Raw genomic sequence first — 21,907 nt, forward strand, 5'->3', positions numbered from 1 at the left:
CAGCCATTTCTAACCTCCCCCAAATCCACATGCAAATTTGTAATCTGGGAGCCACCTTCAATTAATTTCTCTTCCTCATGATTCAGATGCAATCTTTCATTAGATATAATTGAATCTATCATCTTAATATGGCATAAATCCACCAACTACCATTGGGTCTTCCTCCTGTCTTTCTGAGGGTAATACAGTCATCTCCTAACTGGCTCTGTCTCTCTCTCCTCTGATCCATCTTGCTATCAGGTTTGTTTCCAAAAATGTGACCTATCTGACCACATTGCATCACAGATTCTGAACTTGCAATGCCTCCCTACTGTCTACCGAATGAAATACAATTTATTATGGACCTTTAGAAAATCAAGATCTGGTTCCTAACCTACCTTACCATCTTCTCATAAGTGATTGAAATCCAGTGATTTACCAAGTATCTCATTTGTTTTCATGAACCTCCATATGTACTATTCTCAAAAAACTGGAAAACTGATCTCATCTTCCCACACCCTACCCCCATCTTTATTTCCTAAATGCGTTCTGATACTTTTCTTATTGGGTTGGGCAAAAAGTGCCTTTGGTTTTTAAGTAAAAATAAAAGACACGTTTTTCATTTTCACCAAGAACTTTATTGAACAACGTAGTCACCCTTTTTTTCCACTACCTTCTGCCATTTTTCAGGCAACTTCATAATCCCATCTTCCTAAAACTTTTTATCTTTTTGAGCAAAGAACTGTTCCAGGTGCCTTTTACAGTCTTCCAGGGAATTGAATTTTTTTCCATTAAGAGAACTTTGTAAAGACCTAAATAAATAGAAATCCGAAGGTGTAATGTCTGGTGAATTCAGTGGATGAATCAGAACTTCCCAGCCAAGCTGTAACCGTTTTTGCCAGGTCATCAAAGAAACATGTGGTCTTGCGTTATCCTGATGGAAGATTATGCATTTTCTGTTGACTAGTTCTGGACGCTTTTCATCGAGTGACGCTTTCAGTCGGTCTAATTGGGAGCAGTACTTGTTGGAATTAATCGTTTGGTTTTCCTGAAGGAGCTCATAATAGAGGACTCTCTTCCAATCCCACCATATACACAACATCACCTTCTTTGGATGAAGACCGGCCTTTGGTGTGGTTGGTGGTGGTTTATTTCGTTTGCCCCACAATCTCTTCCATTCCACATTATTGTATAGTATCCACTTTTCATCGCCAGCCACAATTTGTTTTAAAAGTGGAACATTTTCATTACGTTTAAGTAAAGAATCGCATGTGGAAATACAGTCAAGAAGGGTTTTTTCGCTTAACTTATGTGGAACCCAAACATCAAAGAGATAAACATAACCAAGCTGGTGCAAATGATTTTCAATGCTTGATTTGGATATTTTGAGTATGTCGGCTATCTCCCGCGTGGTATAACATTAATTGTTCTCAATGAATGTCTCGATTTGATCGCTATCAGTTTCAACTGGTCTACCCCACCGGGGAGCATCATCCAGCGAGAAATCTCCAGCATGAAACTTTGCAAACCACTTTTGACATGTTCGATCAGTCACAGCATCTTCTCCATACACTGCACAAATCTTTTTTTGCTTTTCAGTTGCGTTTTTACCTTTCTTCAAATAATAAAGCATAATATGCCAAACATGTTGCTTTTTTCTTTCATCTTCAAAATTAAAATGGTTACATAAAAATTCACCAATTTGGATGCCTTTTTTTTTTTTTTTGGCTGTGTTGGATCTTTGTTTCTACGCACGGACCTTCTCTAGTTGACGTGAGCGGGGGCTACTCTTTGTTGCGGTGCGCGGGCTTCTCATTGCGGTGGCTTCTCTTGTTGCGGAGCACGGGCTCTAGGTATGCGGGCTTCAGTAGTTGTGGCTCACGGGCTTAGTTGCTCCATGGCATGTGGAATCTTCCCAGACTGGGGCACGAACCCGTGTCCCCTGCATCGGCAGGCGGACTCTCAACCACTGCGCCACCAGGGAAGCCCTAATGTAATTACTTTTATATAATAATTATGATCTTGAAAGTCTGCAAAGTGATTGAAGGGCATTTTCTAAGAAATAGATTTCTGGATTTAAATTATACAGTTTTTCTGCTTATAGTTTTGGTGTTATCTAATTTATTATTATTACTATTATTAAATAGTTTTGAAGTGGCAAGTATAGAGTTAGACATTTACAAATATCTGAGATGTTAGGTCTAAAATGTTTTTAATCACAGATTTTGAAAGTTGACACAAGTATATCCCCGTTATCCTTTTTGTTTTTTAGCATTTATTAGTTTTGACTCACTCTAGCATGTTATACACATAGCACCTGTGCCCATTTAGCAAAGAATTTCAGTACAAATCACTCTGAATTGAATAGACATCTCTAAGAAGCATTACAATTGTTGAAATATTTTTAGAAACTGAAACAAGGAAATAAACAACTTCAGTAAAAGTGATTTAAATAACAAATAACGTATCTTTATAAACAGCTTATCTCCTTGAGAACAAAGAATAAACAAGGAGATGAGGTTTTTTTTCCCTTCACTGTTAAAGCAGATCACAATATGAATGGGTGAAATGTCATGAATAATTGGAGAAAATCACAGAGTAATCTTCGACAAAAACATCTGATTTATTTAAAATTGTCGTTGTTTGTCTTATTAGAACCTTTATTTAACCTTGTTATCCACAATGCAGTATTCAAGCTGGGCTATCAAAAACATACTTTGGAACTAACGATATTTTGAAATTTTTGACTTTCTCAAATGCAGGCTATGGTAATGTAAATCTCCCATGGCAGATGTTTTACTTGGGACCTAATTAATTGACATTGCCTTAGACAGAAATGCCTGTGAAAACTAATATTTTGAATCTAAAATGACAGTAAATAAATCAAGGTTTTGAAACACTCTGTCAATAGATTTAAGCTCAGGTTTCTGGTCAAGAGGATCATCAAGCTTTCCAGTACTAGATTCATTTAGTTACAACATTGATTGAATAGCCTCTGCTCACAGGCCTAGCCACACAGCACCAGTCACTTCTAATCATGGCTTCAAGGCCTCATCCTATGATTTTCAACTACATTCTTTCTTTCTAGGTAAGGCCATTTCCTTATTGACTTGTTTACAGATTCTAGGCATTTCAGGGCTTACCATGTGTCCGGCACTGTTCTAACTGCTTTATAAATATTAACTCTCAGTACTCATAATCACCTGGTAAGGTAGATACTATTTTTGTCCCCATTTTACACATAAAGAAACAGAGGCACAGTCAGGCAAAAAACTTTTCTAGGGTTACTTGGCTACTAAGGATTTTGCCCATTTCCTCTACCAAACCCTCACTAAATATAATTGATTTGCTCATAGCATTGTCTTCAAGTCAGACACATTTATGTAAAATATAAATTTCTAGGCAAGAGATATCTATACTATAAAAACATATCAGAACGGTAGTACGTAAATCACACTAGTATTGTGCCTAATGGATAGAAGAAATTAGAGAAAGCAAGGTAGCATGGAGATCTCTGTGGTCTAACATTAACCAAGCTAGGGTATGGCAAGGGGGTGAGGGCAGATGAGAAAGAGGTGAAAAAGATGATGCACAGCTAAAGCCCAAGCGATTCAAAAAATAATACTTACAGCAAAAAGGATATAAATATTGGGGGTATTGCTTGAGAGTAAATGGAATGAGAGTGACTTTAGATATGCTGAGTTTGGTTAGGCAATAGGACAACAAACAGAAATAGCACATGGGTGCCTGTGTGAGTGTGTGCTGTGGGGTGGCAAACATGGTAGTAATATGCCCATACTCCAAGTTGAAGTAAGTATCGATTTGGGAGCATTAAACAGCTGAGTGGATCAAGCCTTGTCGCAGCAGGCCTGGTCAATCTCTCTACTGAAACCAGCCCACAGGTTCTGGCCAAATACACCTCCTGCGAAGATGTGTTCCCAAACGAGTAGTTAGGAGAGCTTACTTCCTTTGCAAACACAACTAGGAGTCAAAGCTGGTGTGCCTGTGTATATCCTAGTGGCTAAGGCCTTTCACTAGAACACTGATACCAAATCACAGAGATCGGCCAGGGCTTTCACCTCCCAGTAGGAGTTACGGCGCTGTTTGCGTCCTGACACTCTCTTCCGACCTGGCATCTCATAGATTTCCAGTCTGGGCAGTCCTCAGCTGCTTAATGCAGTACCTTCTTTGGGTCAAACTAGAGAAACAGGGGCAACTATTTCTCAAGTCCATTCTTTTCTCTACATTCCCACTGCTGCTATCTTAGTTCTGCCAGAGTGATCTTTCTAAACTAAAAATCAAGTCACTCCCATTCAGTGGTTTCCTTTAGAATGTCTTTAGATAAGGGTCAGAACCACAAACACTGTAATGCCTCATGGCCTTGTCCCTCTGGCCTTAGTCCTTGTCATTTTGCACTTTCATTCCAGTAGTACTAAACTATGTGTAGTTCCCCAGCAGTGCTTTCCTCTGGGCCTCTGTATTTATCTCTTTCTCTGGAATGCACCTCCCACACACAGGCACACCCAAATCACAGGCACTTTGCACGTCAAACACCAACTTTATGTCTCAGTTTTGTTGCTTCCTTCTGGAATTCTTTCCCTACTACCCTTGAGACTGGGCTATGTGGCTCTCATCATGTTCTACTGACGTGTCCCTATGACCACACTGAAAGATCCTGGAAACAAAAAACATATCTTTTTCCCACCTTCCCTCCTCTCCATGCTCCCTCCTGCCCTAGCACCTAGCACAGCACTTGGTTTTCTGTAGCTGCTCAGTACACATTTGTCACATGAATGGCTAGAATGCTCTAAGCGTCCTAAGGGAGACATATCTGTTCAGCTAAGGAGATCACATGATGCTATTGGTTCTGGAAATGACCCTCTCCCTGCCCCACCAACTAATCAATACAATATATATGGCATTCTTCAGATTCTCTAGATCCTTGCTATTTGGTGTGGTCTGGAGACCAGCAGCGATGGCATTTTCTGGAACTTGTCAGAAATGCAAAATCTCAGGTCTCATCCTAGAACTCCTGGATCAGAATCTGCAGTTTTATACAATCTCCAGGTGACTTGTATGCATATTAATGTTTGAGAAACACTGCTCTAGATAACATTGTTGGTTCTTTACTTAGAAAGTTCATAATCCATTTTCTTGAGAGAAGGAATACAAATGCCTGGTTCCCACTGTTCCCACAGCTCAGGATTGTGTATTTTCACCCTGATTCAGGTTTACACTAACCTTGCCTGGCCTTACATGGTTGAAATCAGCCACCCTGCATGAGGTCACGGCCTTTCAATTTCAAAAGGAATCCTGCGGCGTTTTTTTTTATCCCCCCAGAAGTCAACCACTTGAGCAAGGACAGAAATTACTCATTGTCATGGCTGCTTTTGACTCTTCCAGACACTGGATCCAATGTCATCTCTAAGAGGAGAAGTGTCTGAGCAGTCCTGATGTCTAAGCAGTCCTCAGCCATTGCCTGGCGTGCTCAGCATTTGGCTGCGAGCAGCCACGGGATACGTGGACTCAGAGCAAATGCAGTAACGAATTTCAGCGCACAGCAGCTGAGGCCATAGGTTAATTATGTTTCCTGAGGCTAGAGATCTGAGAGGCACATTCTCACGGCTACCACAAAGGGTTGTGAGAAGATATAGGGAAAAAGGCATAACTGGTGGAGACGAACTTGGATAAAAGCAAGAGAGGGGGGTTCCGATGTTGATACAACCAGCTGGGCACTGCCTGATTTACCAATACAGAAGAGACACTAAATCACGCAAAAAAAAGTAACCAAATGTAGAATTGAGTGTGCATTGGAAGAGACACCCTGTGAAGGATCTCAGGGTACGGAGTAAGACCCCTCTAAGGGCATGCCTAAAACACAACAGATCAACAGATGCTCACTAACCTGCCTTCTGAGAGTGAGTCACATTACCAGGCTTATTTTGCTGAGTGGCTTGCTCCAGGTCTTGCCTCTTCTTTTTTTCTTTCTTTTTTTTTCAGGATCTTAGTTCCCCAACCAGGGATCGAACCCATGCCCCCTACAGTGGAAGCACGGAGTCTTAACCACTGGACCACCAGCGAAGTCCCCTGCCTCTTCTTTAAATGAAACTGTGAACAAATATACAAGGAAAATCGGTGTGAGGACGTATTAACCTCCCCAAGATCCCAAACTCTTAGACAGTCCAAGAAGCAACCCTGCAGTGACCCCTCCATGACCGTGGAAGTAGAGAACTTAACCTTTAAGGGAAGGATAGAGACTACCTGATATGCTCCTAGAAGGGCTTAACATCATCTCCAAAGCCTGAGTCTCCAACCCCAGCTGGTCGTCCAACAATTCAATTCAATTCTGACACTAAATACCTGGACTTAGCACAGACCCTGCAGGTTAAAGACTCAGTCCCACAAGACTGCTCCCACTTCAGACACCAGCCTTAAATGGGGTGCCTAAGCTACCCACTCCTGCCTGGCTGGTTACAAATGTGAGGATTCTCATGACCCCCTTCCCCCCTCAGGTTTGACAATTCGACTCACAGAACTCAGAAAAAAACACTTTACTTATGTTTAACGGTTTATTATAAAGGATAACAACTCAGGAATAGCCAAATGGAAGAGGTGTCCAGGGCAAAATATGGGGGATGTGCGCAAGGCTCTTCCTTGCCCTCTCCTGTCTGCCACATTCCCAGGAGTCAGGGGATGGGGCTGAAAATTTCACTGTGCTTTGCAGATATTGCAATTTTACAAACTGAAGGTTTGCGGCAACTCTTAGTGGAGCAAGTCTATCAGCGCTATTTTCCCAACAGTATTATTTTTTAATTAAGGTATGCACATTGTTTTTTGAGACGTAATGCTGGAGCACACTTAACAGACTACAATGTAGTGCAACATAACTTTTGTATGCATTGGGAAATGAAAAAATTTGTGGACTTGCTTATTTGTGATATTTGCTTTACTGTGGAAGTTGGGAACTGAACCCATAGTATCTCTGAGGTATGCCCATACAGGAGCTTATCCTGCAAATATAATCCCATGTGTGTGTAATGACGGCATATTCAAGGTTATTCACTGCAGCACTGTAATAGTGAAAGACTGAGGTCACCAAAGATATTCGTCTGTAGGGGATGTAGTGGAGAAAAATTTTTTCCTCTACCCTTCTAGGGTAGATAATAATCAAATTGACATAAAACAACGTAACGGGAGAGAAACAAATTTAATTTTGTATGTACAGGAGTCCAATAGAAGCATGAGACTAAAGAGCAAATTGGGCAGTTGAAGCTTATGTACCACCCTGAGCTAAGGAATGGGATAGAGGCCTGGGGCTTCCAAGGAACAGATGTTTGGTAATTAGATGTTTGCCCTGCCACAGAAATAGGTCATTCAGGCAAAAGTTCTCTCTGGTAATAGCTCTCTCTAGGCCAGGCCCCCTATCTACGTTCTTTTAGGTAGTGGTGAGAGAGGTACAAGTTTTTCTTGAGTCTGCTGCATCTTGATTGCCCTCCGTTCAAGACAATCCACATGCCAAACTGGCATATTTTGGGGTCACACATTCTGCTCCCCTTCAGGGACAAGTTAAATAAATTATGGTACATCAGGTAATGAAATACTTTGCTGCTGTATAAGTGTGGATCTATCTCCAAGATACATTGTTAAGTAAAATAAGGTGCAAAAGTGTGTTATCCTATGATGCCATTTTTGTTATATATACATATATATATGTAACCATGCTAGAATATTTCTGGAAGGATACAAAGATACGCAGCAAGAAACTGGTAACAGTGGCTGTCAATGGAAAGGGGAACTAGATGGCTGCAGACAGGGATTGGAGGCAGCTATATCAATGGATACTCAAGTGCATTTTGACTTTTGAATCATGTAAATGCTTTATTTAAAATTAACAAACAAGCCACAGTGTTTATAAATAATTTCCTCAATACCAAATCTGAAAATGCCCGCATTCTCAAAAGCTGGAAGTAGCCTGGGCATGCCTTGAGCTCTCAGAGGTTCTGAGGGTGACTCATGTTGTAAGTAGTCTTCAGGGGAGAGGAGGGAGATACTGAGCTTTGTGGGTTTTACTTTGCTTTGTACTGCATGAAGTGAGGCTACATGCTGAGAGTAAGGAAGAGGGGTGTGAAATACAAGAAGAGGATAAAATAAGGGAATGCTGAGGTGTGTTGAAGGGTCAGCTGAGGTTGGAAACCATAAATTTACAAAGGTGCCAGCTAGTTTGGGATTTTCTTCAGGAAATCACAGCAGCCTGGGAGCAGGGGTTTAGAGGTAGGTCAGGGTGTGAGCTCTGAATTAGAAAAATGATATAAGAGTGGCCAGGCTGGCCCTTGAGAAGTTTACAGGACTTCACTAGGTTCGTCACATTTTCAGAGTCTGACACTCTGGAGGTCCAGTTACTTGGTTTTACCATTTTCCTCAGAGGTGATTAGGCCTGGGGGAGTGATGCATTAGTCAAGTTCACAAGACACTGATTGATAAGACAGAATCTCAATTTACAAATTTAAAATGAAAATATAAACTAGCTGGTCCCACAAGGCAGCATCTCCTTTTGCCTACAAGAAAGTCCTCATGACAAATAATCCTAAAATGTATATGGAACCACAAAAGACCCAGAATTGCCAAAGCAATCCTGAGGAAAAAGAAAGAACCTGGAGGCATAACCCTCTCAGACTTCAACAATACCTCAAAGCTACAGTAATCAAAACAGAGAAGTATTGGCACAAGAATAGACATATGGATCAATGGAACAGAATAGAGCGGCCAGAAACAAGCCCACACACCTATGGTCAATTAATCTCTAACAAGGGAGGCAAGAATATACAGTGGAGAAAAGACAGTCTCTCCAGCAAGTGGTGTTGGGGAAGCTGGAAAGCCGCATGTAAATCAATGAAGTTAGAACACACCCTCACAGCATACACAAAAATAAACTCAAAATGGCTTAAAGACTTAAATATAAGACACGACACCATAAAACTCCTAGAAGAGAACACAGGCAAAACATTTTCTGACATAAACTGTAGCAACACTTTCTTAGATCAGTCTCACAAGGCAAAAGAAATAAAAGCAAAAATAAACAAACAGGACCTAATCAAACTTACAAGCTTTTTGCACAGCAGAGGAAACCATAAACAAAACAAAAAGACAACCTACAGAATGGGAGAAAATATCTGCAAACAATGCAAGAGACAAGGGTTTAATTTCCAAAATATACAAATAGCTCGTACAGCTCAATATCAAAAAGCAAACAACCCAATCAAAAAACTGGGCAGAAGACCTAAATAGACCTTTCTCCTAAGAAGACATCCAGATGGCCAACAGGTACATGGAAAGATGTTCAATATCACTAATCATTAGAGAAATGCAAGTCAAAACTACAATAAGGTATCACCTCACACAGTCAGAATGACTGACCATCATCAAAAAGTCTACAAATAAATGCTGGACAGAGTATGGAGAAAAGGGAACCCTTCTACACTGTTGGTGGGAATGTAAACTGGTGCAGCCACTATGGAGAACAGTACGGAGGTACCTTTAGAAATTAAAAATAGAGTTACCATATGATCCAGCAATCCCACTCCTGGGTATTTATCAGGAAAAGATGAAAACTCTAACTTGAAAAGATACACACACCCCAATGTTCATAGCAATATTATTTACAATAGCCAAGGCACGGAAGCAATCTAAGTGTCCAACAACAGATGAATGGATAAAGAAGATGTGGTGTATATATATATATATATATATATATATATATATATATATATAATGGAGTATTACTCAACCATAAAAAAGAATGAAATATTGTCATTTGCAGCAACATAGATAGACCTAGAGATTATCATATTAAGTGAAGTCAGACAGAGAAAGACAAATGCCACATATCACTTATATGTGGAATCTAAAAAAAAAATTATACAAATGAACTTACTTATGAAACAGAAACAGACTCACATACACAGAAAACAAATTTATGGTTACCAAAGGGGAAAGGGCGGTTGAGAGGGATAAATAACAGTTTTAACAGATACACACTACTATATATAAAATAGATAAACAACAAGGATTTACTATATAGCACAGGGAACTATATTCAATATCTTATAATAACCTATAATGGAAAAGAATCTGAAAAAGAATATATATATACACATATGTAATATATAACTGAATCACTTTGCTGAACACCTGAAACTAACACAACATTGTAAATCAACTATATTTCAATTTTAAAAAATGTTTAAAAAGTCCTCATAGAAAATGCAATTACTATCAGCCGACTGTTCAGTGATCTCTGAATAAAGAGGAATGGATGATCTTAATGACTAGAACTACCTAGCTGTGATAATCTAATATACTACTCAAGGAACACAACTCTCAAGGTATCCACAGTAATTCAGGCACATTGACAAATTATTTTTCTAGAATTGAACCATTAGGAAAACATAAAATTGGTTATAGTTTTCTATCATCTTAGCCCATGGTTACAATATGGTTGTATCTTCTCGTCCCACCACCCACTTCAGTTGCCACCCTTGTGTTACCAGTGTTAACAGTTTGGTGTATATCCTTTGCTACAAAAATATGCACATATAAAAGTACATACATACAATGACAGGGTTTTGTTTGTTTACCCAAATGGGATCATACTGCACAAATTATTCTTTGATCCTTACTTACCAAAACATCATGGATATTCCTCTTCTAATTCTAATAACTAAAACTAGATATATTCTAACATCTTAAGACATAAAAATAGGGACTTCCCTGGTGGCGCATTAGTTAAGAATCCGCCTGCTAATGCGGAGGACACGGGTTCAAGCCCTGGTCCGAGAAGATCCCACGTGCCGCGGAGCAACTAAGCCCGTGCACCACAACTACTGAGGCTGCGCTCTAGAGCCCGCGAGCCACAGCTACTGAAGCCCACGCGCCTAGAGCCCGTGCTCCGCAACAAGAGAAGTCACAACAATGAAAAGCCCATGCACCAAGACGAAGAGTAGCCCTCCCAAAATAAAAAAAAGAGTAGCTCCCACTCACTACAACTAGAGAACGCCTATGCAGCAACGAAGACCCAATACAGCCAAAAATAAATAAACTTAAAAAAAATAGAATTATTTCATTTGCTCTAGTATATAATTTATATATTACATATAAATTACATAAAATATTATATAATTTCCCTTAGTTTGAATATACTATAATTCAAGCATTTCTAATTCAGGCTGTTTTCAGTTTTTGCCACTACAAATAAAGCTGCAGTAAACATCCTTGGACTTACATCCTTAAGTACTATGGTCTCTTGAAGCAAAAGCTGGATTTTGGGATCACAGTGTCCTGAATATTTTTAATTTTGATAAATATGAGCAAATTGCCTGTTTCCTTACAGTCTCCCTAACACTGTATGTTTCTGTTCTTTTTGATTTTTGCCAATATGATAGAAAACAGTATTTCATATTTGCTTTAATGTATTGATACATTTATTTGATTAGTGAGGTTGAGCATATTTTTCCCACTTATTGTCCATTTGAATTTCTTTTCCTAAGAGGCAGCATGAAATATTGGTTATGTATATAAATTCTGGAGCTAGTTTTGCCATTTTGTACTTGTTATTTTGCCTTTCTGCCTCAGTTTCCCCATGTGTAAAATGGAGACAGCAATGGTACCCACCTATAGGGTTGTTAGGAGGATGTGACAAATTCATTATCTGAAAAACATGTAAAATTGTACCTATCCATATTCTTTGCTCATTTTTCTATGGGATTGTCTTTTTCTTATCAATTTATGGGAGTTCTTTTTATATTAGGAATATTAGCCGTTCACTATCTTACGTGTTACAGATATACTTCCCCAAATTTTTAAAAAAATGCCTTTTGATATGTAATTTTTATTAAAAATTTATGTACTTAAATGACATTTTCTTTATAGCTTGTTTCCCATATTGCTTAGGAAGCACTTTTTTTACTCAAGGTTATACAATTTTTCTCCTAAATATTCTCTAAACATTAAAAAAAATATATATTTCAGGGCTTCCCTGGTGGTGCAGTGGTTGAGAATCTGCCTGCTAATGCAGGGGACACGGGTTCGAGCCCTGGTCTGGGAGGATCCCACATGCCACAGAGCAGCTGGGCCCATGAGCCACAGCTACTGAGCCTGCGCGTCTGGAGCCTGTGCTCCGCAACAAGAGAGGCCGTGATAGTGAGAGGCCTACGCACCGCAATGAAGAGTGGCCCCCACTTGCCACAACTAGAGAAAGCCCTCGCACAGAAACAAAGACCCAACACAGCAAAAATAAATTAATTAATAAACTCCTACCCCCAACATCTTTAAAAAAAAATTTTTTTTTTTCAATTCTATCTTGGAATTCCCTGATGGTCCAGTGGTTGGGACTCTGTGCTCTCACTGCTGAGGGCCTGGATTCAATCCCTGGTTGGGAACTAAGATCCCACAAGCCATGTGGTGCGGCCAAAAAAAACCGCAACAAAAATAAATAAATTCTATCTGGAATTTTTCCATGGTATAATTCAGGGGACTAGCTATGTGGTCTCCCTATTCCCTAGACACTCAACTGTGTCGGCAACATTTCCCCAATTAATTTAAATGCTCCCCTTGTTGTATATCATGTTCGTTGTTAGGATCTGTTCTGCACTCTATTTTATAGAGAGCCCAAACCATACTCGTTTTGTTTGTTTTTTTCTGGCCATGCTGCGTGGCTTGTGGGATCTTGATTACCCGACCAGGGATCCAACGCAGGCCCTCGGCAGTGAAAGTGCAGAGTCCTGACCACTGGACCGCCAGGGAATTCCCCATACTCTTTATAGTTAGCTTTGCGGTGAGTTTTAACATTTGGTAAAGCAAATCCCACTTTGATTTTTTTCACTTTCATAATCTTCTTGGTTAATCTCCAACATACGAACTTTAAAAAAATCTTTTCCAGTACTACCCAATGCACCCAAGGCAGAGAGGAGGTTAAAACCAATCACAGTGGGATTCTGATTATATTTGCATTATTAATTTTATTTATTTTTTATGTGTCAAACATTTTATCAAATCATTAATGAGAGAATAAGATGTTACAATTGGTTCAGAGAAGTCAGAGGGAACAGACGTATACATAAACAATCAGGAATGCTGATAAAATTTTTTTTAATTAATTTTTTTATACAGCAGGTTCTTATTAGTCATCCATTTTATACACATCAGTGTATACATGCCAATCCCAATCTCCCAATTCATCCACCACCACCACCACCACCCCCGTCACTTTCCCCGCTTGGTGTCCATACGTCTGTTCTCTACATCTGTGTCTCGATTTCTGCCCTGCAAACCGGTTCATCTGTACCATTTTTCTAGGTTCCACATATATGTGTTAATATATGATATTTTTCTCTTTCTGACTTACTTCACTCTGCATGAGAGTCTCTAGATCCATCCACGTCTCTACAAATGACACAATTTCGTTTCTTTTTATGGCTGAGTAATACTCCATTGTATATATGTACCACATCTTCTTTATCCATTTGTCTGTCGATGGGCATTTAGGTTGCTTCCATGTCCTGGCTATTGTAAATAGTGCTGCAATGAACACTGGGGTGCATGCGTCTTTTTGAATTATGGTTTTCTCTGGGTATATGCCCAGTAGTGGGATTACTGGGTCATATGGTAATTCTATTTAGTTTTTTAAGGAACCTCCTAAGTTATTTTATTTATTTATTTTTATTTTCAGCTGTGTTGGGTCTTCGTTGCTGCATGCAGGCTTTCTCTAGTTGCAGCAAGCAGGGGCTACTCTTTGTTGCAGTTCGCAGGCTTCCCATTGCAGTGGCTTCTCGTTGAGGAGCTTGGGATCTAGGTGTGCAGGCTCAGTAGCTGTGGCGCACGGGCCTAGTTCCTCCCTGGTATGTGGGATCCTCCCCGACCATGGATCAAACCCGTGTCCCCTGCATTGGCAGGTGGACTCTTAACCACTGCACCACCAGGGAAGCCCCTGCATTATTAATTTTAGATGAAGTGATATTTTTCTGATATTAAGTCCTCCTATTCAGGAACATGGAGTCTTTTTTATTTAGGTTTTGGTTTATATCCTTTAATAAAATTTCATAATTTTGTTCTTATAGATCCTGTGTCTTCCTTCCTATGTATTTTTTTTTTTTTTTTTACTTTTGGTCACTGATGTGAATAGGGTATTTTTTCCATCTCCAGTCTAACTAGACATTGCCTAGACAGAGGAAAATTATAAATTAAGTTCTTTACTTTCACTTGGTCACTAAATTCTCTTGTTAATTCTAGTAGCTTATTCTAGTGGCTTCTTCTTTATTGATTTTTCTAGGAATACAATCGTATCTCCTGAAAAATAAAGATTTTTTCCTGATGTTTATCCTGGGAAGCTCTTCTTTAGCTATTTGACGGTGCTGCTATTTTCTATAGCTGCTTCCCCACTGCAGGCAATTGTTGCTGCTGCCCAAGGCTGCACTGAGTGGCCTCCAATGAGACAGCTTTCTAAGAGAATATCCCATGATTGCTTTGTACAGGTGTCAAACACAATACAGTGGTTGTGGATGACAACACAATACAGTGGTTCTTGGTCTCTTAGCTCTCATATATTCCAATTCCAAGAGTCATTTATACACATTTTTGAGCTCACTGCCCTAATCACAGCAGTCAAGTTTCCACTTGGTCTCTTGCAACAGGCCCAGCAGGGAGTCCTGCCTGGGTACTTATTCTGATATTACTCATACTCTTTGACAGAGAGATATACTCAGAGAGAACTTGTCTGACCACCCTAATGAGCTTGTCTGGGTCACTCTCACATTTTCCAGTTTTATTTTCTTTATAGCACCAGTCATTTTGGCAGATATGTTATTTATTGCTTTATTATCTGTCTCCCCAAGATAAAGCATATACTAGACAATTAATCTGATGAAACCAAGGAATTTCAATGTCTTCCTCACCCTTTTACCTCTAGTATATAGAGTTGAAAACACCTAGTAGGCTTTCAATAAATACTTGTTTAATGAATGAACGTTGAGTTTTCTTGAAAATAATCTACATCACGTTTAAGTAAATTTTTTTAATACCAACTTTTCTTATTTTTATTAAGAATGGTTGCTAATGATCCAGACAATTTTTCAGCTTAAGGGACAGATCAGATTATTTTAAGTGAATGGGTTTTCTGAAACTCAACATAGAAAGAAACGCAGAAAGAGTTGTGAGACTATAACACCAAGGGAGAGAACTCCCCAGGCAGGAATAGACATCTATCCTTCTACCTCAAAGTCTGCATTTGTTGGAGATTAAATGCGATCTACTTAACTGTTTTGTCTTTTTTTCATTTCTGATAAAGGCTTTTTTGAGTTCCATTTCAAATGCTGTACCAATACGTTTACCAATTTTTTTTTTTTTTAATTTACTGGAACTTTGTGGGAACTGAAGGGAAAAAGTTGCAGACCACTCAAACACCAGAAAGTCAAAGCAGGTTTCAGCCATATTATCTGTTATCTTGTTTTAGAGGGCCGACCAGTCTCCCCAAACGGTTCGACCGTACGGTTATGATCTCGCGACGTTGTTTTTATTCCACTCTACTTTCCCACGTTCAATTTACCAGGCCAGACACATGTACGGTGAAACTCTCAAGTTGATATCAAAATCATTTGAGGCATCAATTCAAGGTTACCTAGAAAGGCGTTTTCAGTGGTTTACAGTGAGACGGTGGATAGGTTGCCACTAAGCGTAGGCAGTTTTGTTCGGATTGCGGGCAAACCTCCCCTACCTCGCCTTTTAACTTTTGTCCCCGCGGCTCCCAAGACCGCGAAGACCGTTTCCGGCGTTCTCCCCACCGGTCCAGGCCAAAACGGACACAGAAACACAGGAAGCGCCCGCCCTCGCAACCCCGGTCCCGCAGCACCTGGGCCGCAGATCCGCGGCGGCGCGCTCGCCCGATGCACTGTGGGCGCTGTAGTCTGGCCGGAACGTGTTCGCACCTACAAGTAACCTGACTGCGCTTTTCTTCCTCTGCCTGGTGCGCTGTCACGCTCCGCGGTTTCCGCTGAGACTCCTGGCCCGGGACGCAGCGTTCCGGCGGGTCAGCTGTTCCCCCCTTGGGGACAGGAGGCGGAAGCCGGAGGGGCGCGGGGAGGAGCTACGCGTGCGGAGTGAACACCCACTCTACGTGCTCGTTCGCCCTGCGACCGCTGCGCGCGAGCCCGGCGTCCCCGCGGCGGGCAGCAGCGGCGGCAGCGGGGTCGGTGGAACGCCGAGGGGGTGGACGGAGCCCGCGGCGGCGGCGGCGGCGGCTGCAGCAGCGAAATGGCGGAGACCGTGGCGGACACCCGGCGGCTGATCACCAAGCCGCAGAACCTGAATGACGCCTACGGGCCTCCCAGCAACTTCCTCGAGATCGATGTGAGCAACCCGCAGACAGTGGGAGTCGGCCGGGGCCGGTTCACCACCTACGAAATCAGGGTCAAGGTGAGGCCGTCTTACTCCCCTACGGAGAGACCCCTCCTGCGGTCCCTGGTGCCCCCAGCCGACCCTGGAGCGCAAACCCTCAAACGGCCAAGGCCGCCTAGGCCGGGGCTCCCGGCTGTCCACGGGCGGGGTCGTGGGCCAGGGCCCTTCTTCGTGTAGGGTTTGGATGGGGGCGGCAGAGTGAGCTGAGCCCAGCGCTGGCACTTGAAGAAGGTACTCGAAGAAGAGGGCGTGGGTTGAGCGCCGCTTGCCCCTCAAGCAGCTGATCTGGGAATGACATCTGAGTTGGAAAGGGGTAGATCTTTCGAGAACACAGCCCTTCATCGAGAAGGGAGCTAGCTGTGACTGAGAAAGGGGGTTTGCGCAAAGTTGAAGTATTTCCGGTTTTCTTTTCCTGGATACTTTTCTCCTAGGTGGCCAAGCCAAGCTGATTGCTTCAGGCCCTTCCCAAGCTACCAAACTCACCTAGGTTGTACGCTTTTCTGAACAGAACCTCATGGGAGTTCACAAAAGCCTGGCAAATTTGGTAGGGCTGAGCCAGGAGAGAACGGTGATTGGAAATGATTGACGTTAGTATTTTGGGCCACCGTCGTGCTAAAGGCTGAGGAGTGGGGAGTGTTGCCTACCTCACAATCAAAACTACCACTGCTTTAAGAAAAGCCTGTTCATTTAGGATTTTGCTCTCCTACTTTTGAGATTTGCACTTCACTGAATGAAGGAATCAGCTGAAGTAGAAACACATTTATAATTTCATAACCAGTATTTGTTGGCAGTAAGAAATTCAGATGATTTGAAAGATGCTAATTGAGAATAGTGCTTCACTTTCACTCTCTAGTTCAGAATTAAAGAATTTCCTCATGTATGGAAGTATCCTTAAAAATTAGTTATGTAAAACGAATCCAGCTGTTAATGACAACAACAAATTACTAAAAATTAAGTGTAAGAAGTTGGTTTTAGAGTAATCAAAATTTACATAACAAGTTACTATTAACATTTAAGTGGAGTAATTTCTCATGAACTCACATTTTTTTGTGTGGTAAAATACAGCAAAATTTAACATCTTAACCATTTTTAACTGTACAGTTTAGTAGTGTTCAGTTTATTCACTGTTGTGAAACTTACTTTAAAAGATGATTTACTTTTCATGTGTTGCTAGAAAAATGTAACAGTCGTCAAACTTTAAGATATGAAACGAACAGGTTCATGTTACAAGCCATGGTTGTCTCCCTAAGGATGTGTGGGCCACAAGCAGTCTTGTTACAGTGAAACTGCAAAATTTGAGCTCCAGTGTACCTAGGGAAGTACATTATCACGTAAGCCAAGTGAAAAAAATGAGGCACTTTTTTTTTAACTTGGAATGGTTTGGGATTGTCTTAAATATATGGCAGATCGTTCACTGAAAAGAACTTCCTCTTTTACCCTTATTCACTAGCATGTTTTCCTTTATTTCTTGTGCTAAAACAGAGCTTGGTGGTCCTATTTCTAAACTTCCAGAGCTAGTACTTCCTGTCACACAACTGAAGTGGAATCTCCTGCCTACATTTCCTCCATTTAATAACTTTGTGTTTATCATGCTGAGTGCATTATATTAAATGGACTCTAGTAGGATAATTATTTTTAAAAGTTCATCTGATATTTTATTACCAAATAGTTTATGTGACACTTAAAAATAGTGTTTATGGTATGATCATTTGTATTCTGGAGATTAAAATCATTTTTAAGAGTGATTAATGAGTTAAGGAATTAACAAAGTACACATCTACACTGGTTTGTTAGATTATATACACCAGTTTGTTTTGTGTTAATGACTGTTAAGTCATAAGTCATGTGCCCTCTAAGAAAATGTAATTGAGTTTCTAATGCTTATGAAATGTCATTGGGGATTCTCTTAATAATGTAATGTATTAACTTAAAACTCAGGACACCATATAGTAAGATAGTAGAACTTATTTTAGCAGCATGTGATTTTTGAGAGAAATTAAGGTAGAACTGCCAGGGAGATGGATAGGTAAGTCATTTTGTCATTTTTTTTATTACTACTTTTCTGAACTCTTCCTGCTATCCCTAGCTCCTGCTGCTTGCCTTCTGCTGTTGAATTTGACATGTGGCAAACCATTTTATGTTACAAAGTTTGGGCCCTTAAACTATCTTATAGTTACTGTCTCATTCTAATCTTGAGAAAAATGTTCCATTTTATAGGATCTGATTGAAATTACTCTAATTCACAGAGTAATTTTATCTGGATGGTGGCACTTTAGAATGCAAGTTTCCCAATCTCCATTTATCTTTTGGTTTGAGGATAGTGTTTAAGACTATTAGAATCATTTGATTAATATCTCTGGGCTTTTGAAAATAATTGGTACAGTGGTAATGTTTTTTAAAATTGTTCTAATGGTAGATATAGCAGAGAGCACCATAATGATTAAAGGTTTTTGAAAGCTCAGGGTCTAGAATTATTTTGGCATATTAAAGGGAAGGCTAAAGGTGAGATTCAGTCACTGTTTATGAAGTTTGTGCTATAATGTAACTTTAATTTTCTGGAGATTTTAAGTTAATTAAGGTCTGTTGTACCTGGAGACAACTGTTTTGAATAGGAGTGAAGTTAAGGATCTTTCTTTAGCTCTGAGTTCAAAGAATAGATTTATCATTTATTAGCAGAGTAAGGTGCAGAATCTAAGCTCCACTTCCCCTCTGTAAAATAGGTATGCTAATAATAGTACAGTTGGCCCTCTGAATCTGCTGGTTCCTCATAGGAGGATTCAACCAACCACAGATCTAAAATAATAGAAAAAAACTCCAGAAAGTTCCAAAAAGCAAAACTTGAATTTGCTGCACACTAGCAACTATTTATATAACATTTACATTGTATATTAAGTATTATAAGTAATGTAGAGATGATTTGAAGTAAAAGGGAAGGACTTCCCTGGTGGCACAGTGGTTAAGAATCCGCCTGCCAATGCAAGGGACACAGGTTCAAGCCCTGGTCCGGGAAGATCCCACATGATGCAGAGCAACTAAGCCCGTGTGCCACAACTACTGAGCCTGCGCACCACAACTGCTGAGTCTGTGCACCACAACTCCTGAGCCTGTGCTCTAGAGCCCACGAGCCACAAGTACTGAGCCCGTGTGCCACAACTACTGAAGCCCACATGCCTAGAGCCCGTGCTCTGCAACAAGAGAAGCCACTGCAATGTGGAAGCCCACGCACTGCAACGAAGAGTAACCCCTGCTCACTGCAACTAGAGGAAGCCCACGTGCAGCAACAAAGACCCAATGCAGCCAAAAATAAATAAATAAATTTATTAAAAAATAAAGTAAAAGGGAGGATGTGTGTAGGTTATATGCAAATACTAAGCCATTTTATATAAGGAACTTGAGCATCTGCAGATTTTAATATGGGGGTGTGTGTGTCTTGGAACCAAATCCCCCGTGGATACTGAGGGATGACTGTACCTACCTCATAGGGATAAATGCCACAATGCACATAAATCTCTTTAGCACAGTGACTGATATATAATAGGCACTCAAAAGTTACCTCTTTCTAAATACAGCTACTTCTAAATTAAAAGTCAGGGGCTTCCCTGGTGGCGCAGTGGTTGAGAGTCCGCCTGCCGATGCAGAGGACACGGGTTCATGCTCCCGTCCAGGAGGATCCTACATGCCGCGGAGCGGCTGGGCCCGTGAGGCATGGCCGCTGGGCCTGTGCGTCCGGAGCCTGTGCTCTGCAACGGGAGAGGCCACAGCAGTGAGAGGCCCACGTACCGAAAAAAAAAAAACAAGTCATTGATCAGCTAACTACATTTTCTATGTTAATGTGCAGTTGAGCTACTAAAATCATTGAATTTTCTTGTCAAGAAACATATATTTTGTGGCATTCCATGTGGGAAGTTGTGATGCCATTCAGAACATAGTAAATTTCACACTTAAGAACAAAAATAATGAATAGAATACTTCATATTTTAAGGTAGTATGTTTCCTATGATTGTACTAGTATTTTTTTCCAGTTTGAGATATAATTGACCTACAAAATTGTATTTGTTTAGGGTGTACAACATAATGATTTGCTATATACATATATATAAATGATTACCACAATAATTTTTTAAATAAATTTATTTATTAATTTACTAACTTTTTGGCTGCAGTGGGTCTTCATTGCTGTGTGCAGGCTTTCTCTAGTTGCGGTGAGCAGGCTTCTTATTGCGGTGGCTTCTCTTGTTGCGGAGCATGGGCTCTAGGCGCACGGGCTTCAGTAGTTGCAGCACGTGGGCTCAGTAGTTGTAGCTCACGGGCTCGAGTGCAGGCTCAGTAGTTGTGGCACACAGGCTTAGTTGCTCCATGGCATGTGGGATTTTCCCAGACCAGGGCTCGAACCCCTGTCTCCTGCATTAGCAGGTGGATTCTTAACCACTGTGCTACCAGGGAAGTCCAATTACCACAATAATTTTAGTTAATATTCATCACTACACATAGTTCTAAAAGAAGCTTTTTGAAATTGAGGCATATTAAAACATAACACTGAATAGTAAAGTTTGCAAATAAACAGTGTGATGAGAAAGATAGTGAAAGTCGCATCTTGACAGTATTTGCCATTCTAAACCTGTATTGGTGATTCTTCTCTGGATGAGTTCTCTCATTTTAAATTGAGAGTCATTAATATCCTGATCAGAAATAAGTTAATTTTTAGACTTGTTTTTAGGATTTATAAGAATCAGTTGTTAAAGGGCCAAAATAATTTTTAAAGAATCAAGGCATTTTGGAGCCAAAGGACATCTGCAGGATCTGTGTAGCTTTATCAGTTGGCCATGAGATGTTGTCTGATATACATATTTGCTGCCAGCTACAGCTCACCTCCAGGATCTCTATCAGGGAAAGGCATTTTGCTAGCTTTGAAGAGTCTCATCTTACCTAACCCATCCCTTAAGATGGGGGGAGGGAGGCAGTGGCAATTAAAAAGTAGCCCTGTTATATTGTGTTAAGGGAGTCTGTTCTATGTTGTTCATTTTGACAAATAAGGGAACCAAGGCACAGAAAGTTGTCTCTAACCCAAAGTAAATTATCTAACTAGTGTCAGAGCCAGGGTTGGATTTGAAGTATTCTGGTCCTGGGTCAGAATTGCTTCACAGCTGCAGTTAATTGAATTTAAAACAATACATTAAAACCTTTGTTATCTACTGCCTAGTGTTGGGTAACCCTCAAGTGTCTGAACCTTTAGAAGGAAATCCCAGTGTTGGCACCCTTGAGACCTGAGAGTTGACTCTTCAGTAATCCACAGTAGATAAGATGCACCCAGGAAGAAAAAATAGCTTAAAAGAGCTTACTGTTGAATTCTGTGCTATGATGAGATGACCTGAAGAAAAAGTGTGTTGCTTGGCTTTCTCATGTTATGTTAAAGCTGAAAAGTGAGGGGATTTATCACTTGAGTACCTGCTCTGTTCAATGGACTTTGCTATATATAGTATAATTT

At 40.5% G+C, this 21,907-nt stretch overlaps 2 protein-coding genes across 3 annotated transcripts in view; one reads left to right on the plus strand and one right to left on the minus strand.

Moving 5' to 3' along the window:
• Positions 1-16,095, minus strand: part of AFG1L (AFG1 like ATPase) — a 227,497-nt gene extending 211,402 nt beyond the window's left edge. Inside the window, exon 1 of one of the 2 annotated variants that reach the window (XM_067702415.1) lies at positions 15,954-16,095. The gene's annotated coding sequence lies outside the window, so the exon portion shown is untranslated. Of the gene's footprint in view, positions 1-15,877 lie in introns of both variants that reach the window. The other variant, XM_067702414.1, reaches the window with a different exon arrangement.
• A 49-nt stretch (positions 16,096-16,144) lies between these two features.
• SNX3 (sorting nexin 3) overlaps positions 16,145-21,907 on the plus strand; it is a 50,399-nt gene continuing 44,636 nt past the window's right edge. The window contains exon 1 of the mRNA XM_067702420.1: positions 16,145-16,440. Within this exon, the coding sequence (XP_067558521.1) occupies positions 16,279-16,440 (162 nt within the window). The 5' untranslated portion in view covers positions 16,145-16,278. The remainder of the gene's footprint in view (positions 16,441-21,907) is intronic.

Source organism: Pseudorca crassidens, chromosome 13, assembly GCF_039906515.1.
Source record: "Pseudorca crassidens isolate mPseCra1 chromosome 13, mPseCra1.hap1, whole genome shotgun sequence".
NCBI lineage: Eukaryota > Metazoa > Chordata > Mammalia > Artiodactyla > Delphinidae > Pseudorca > Pseudorca crassidens.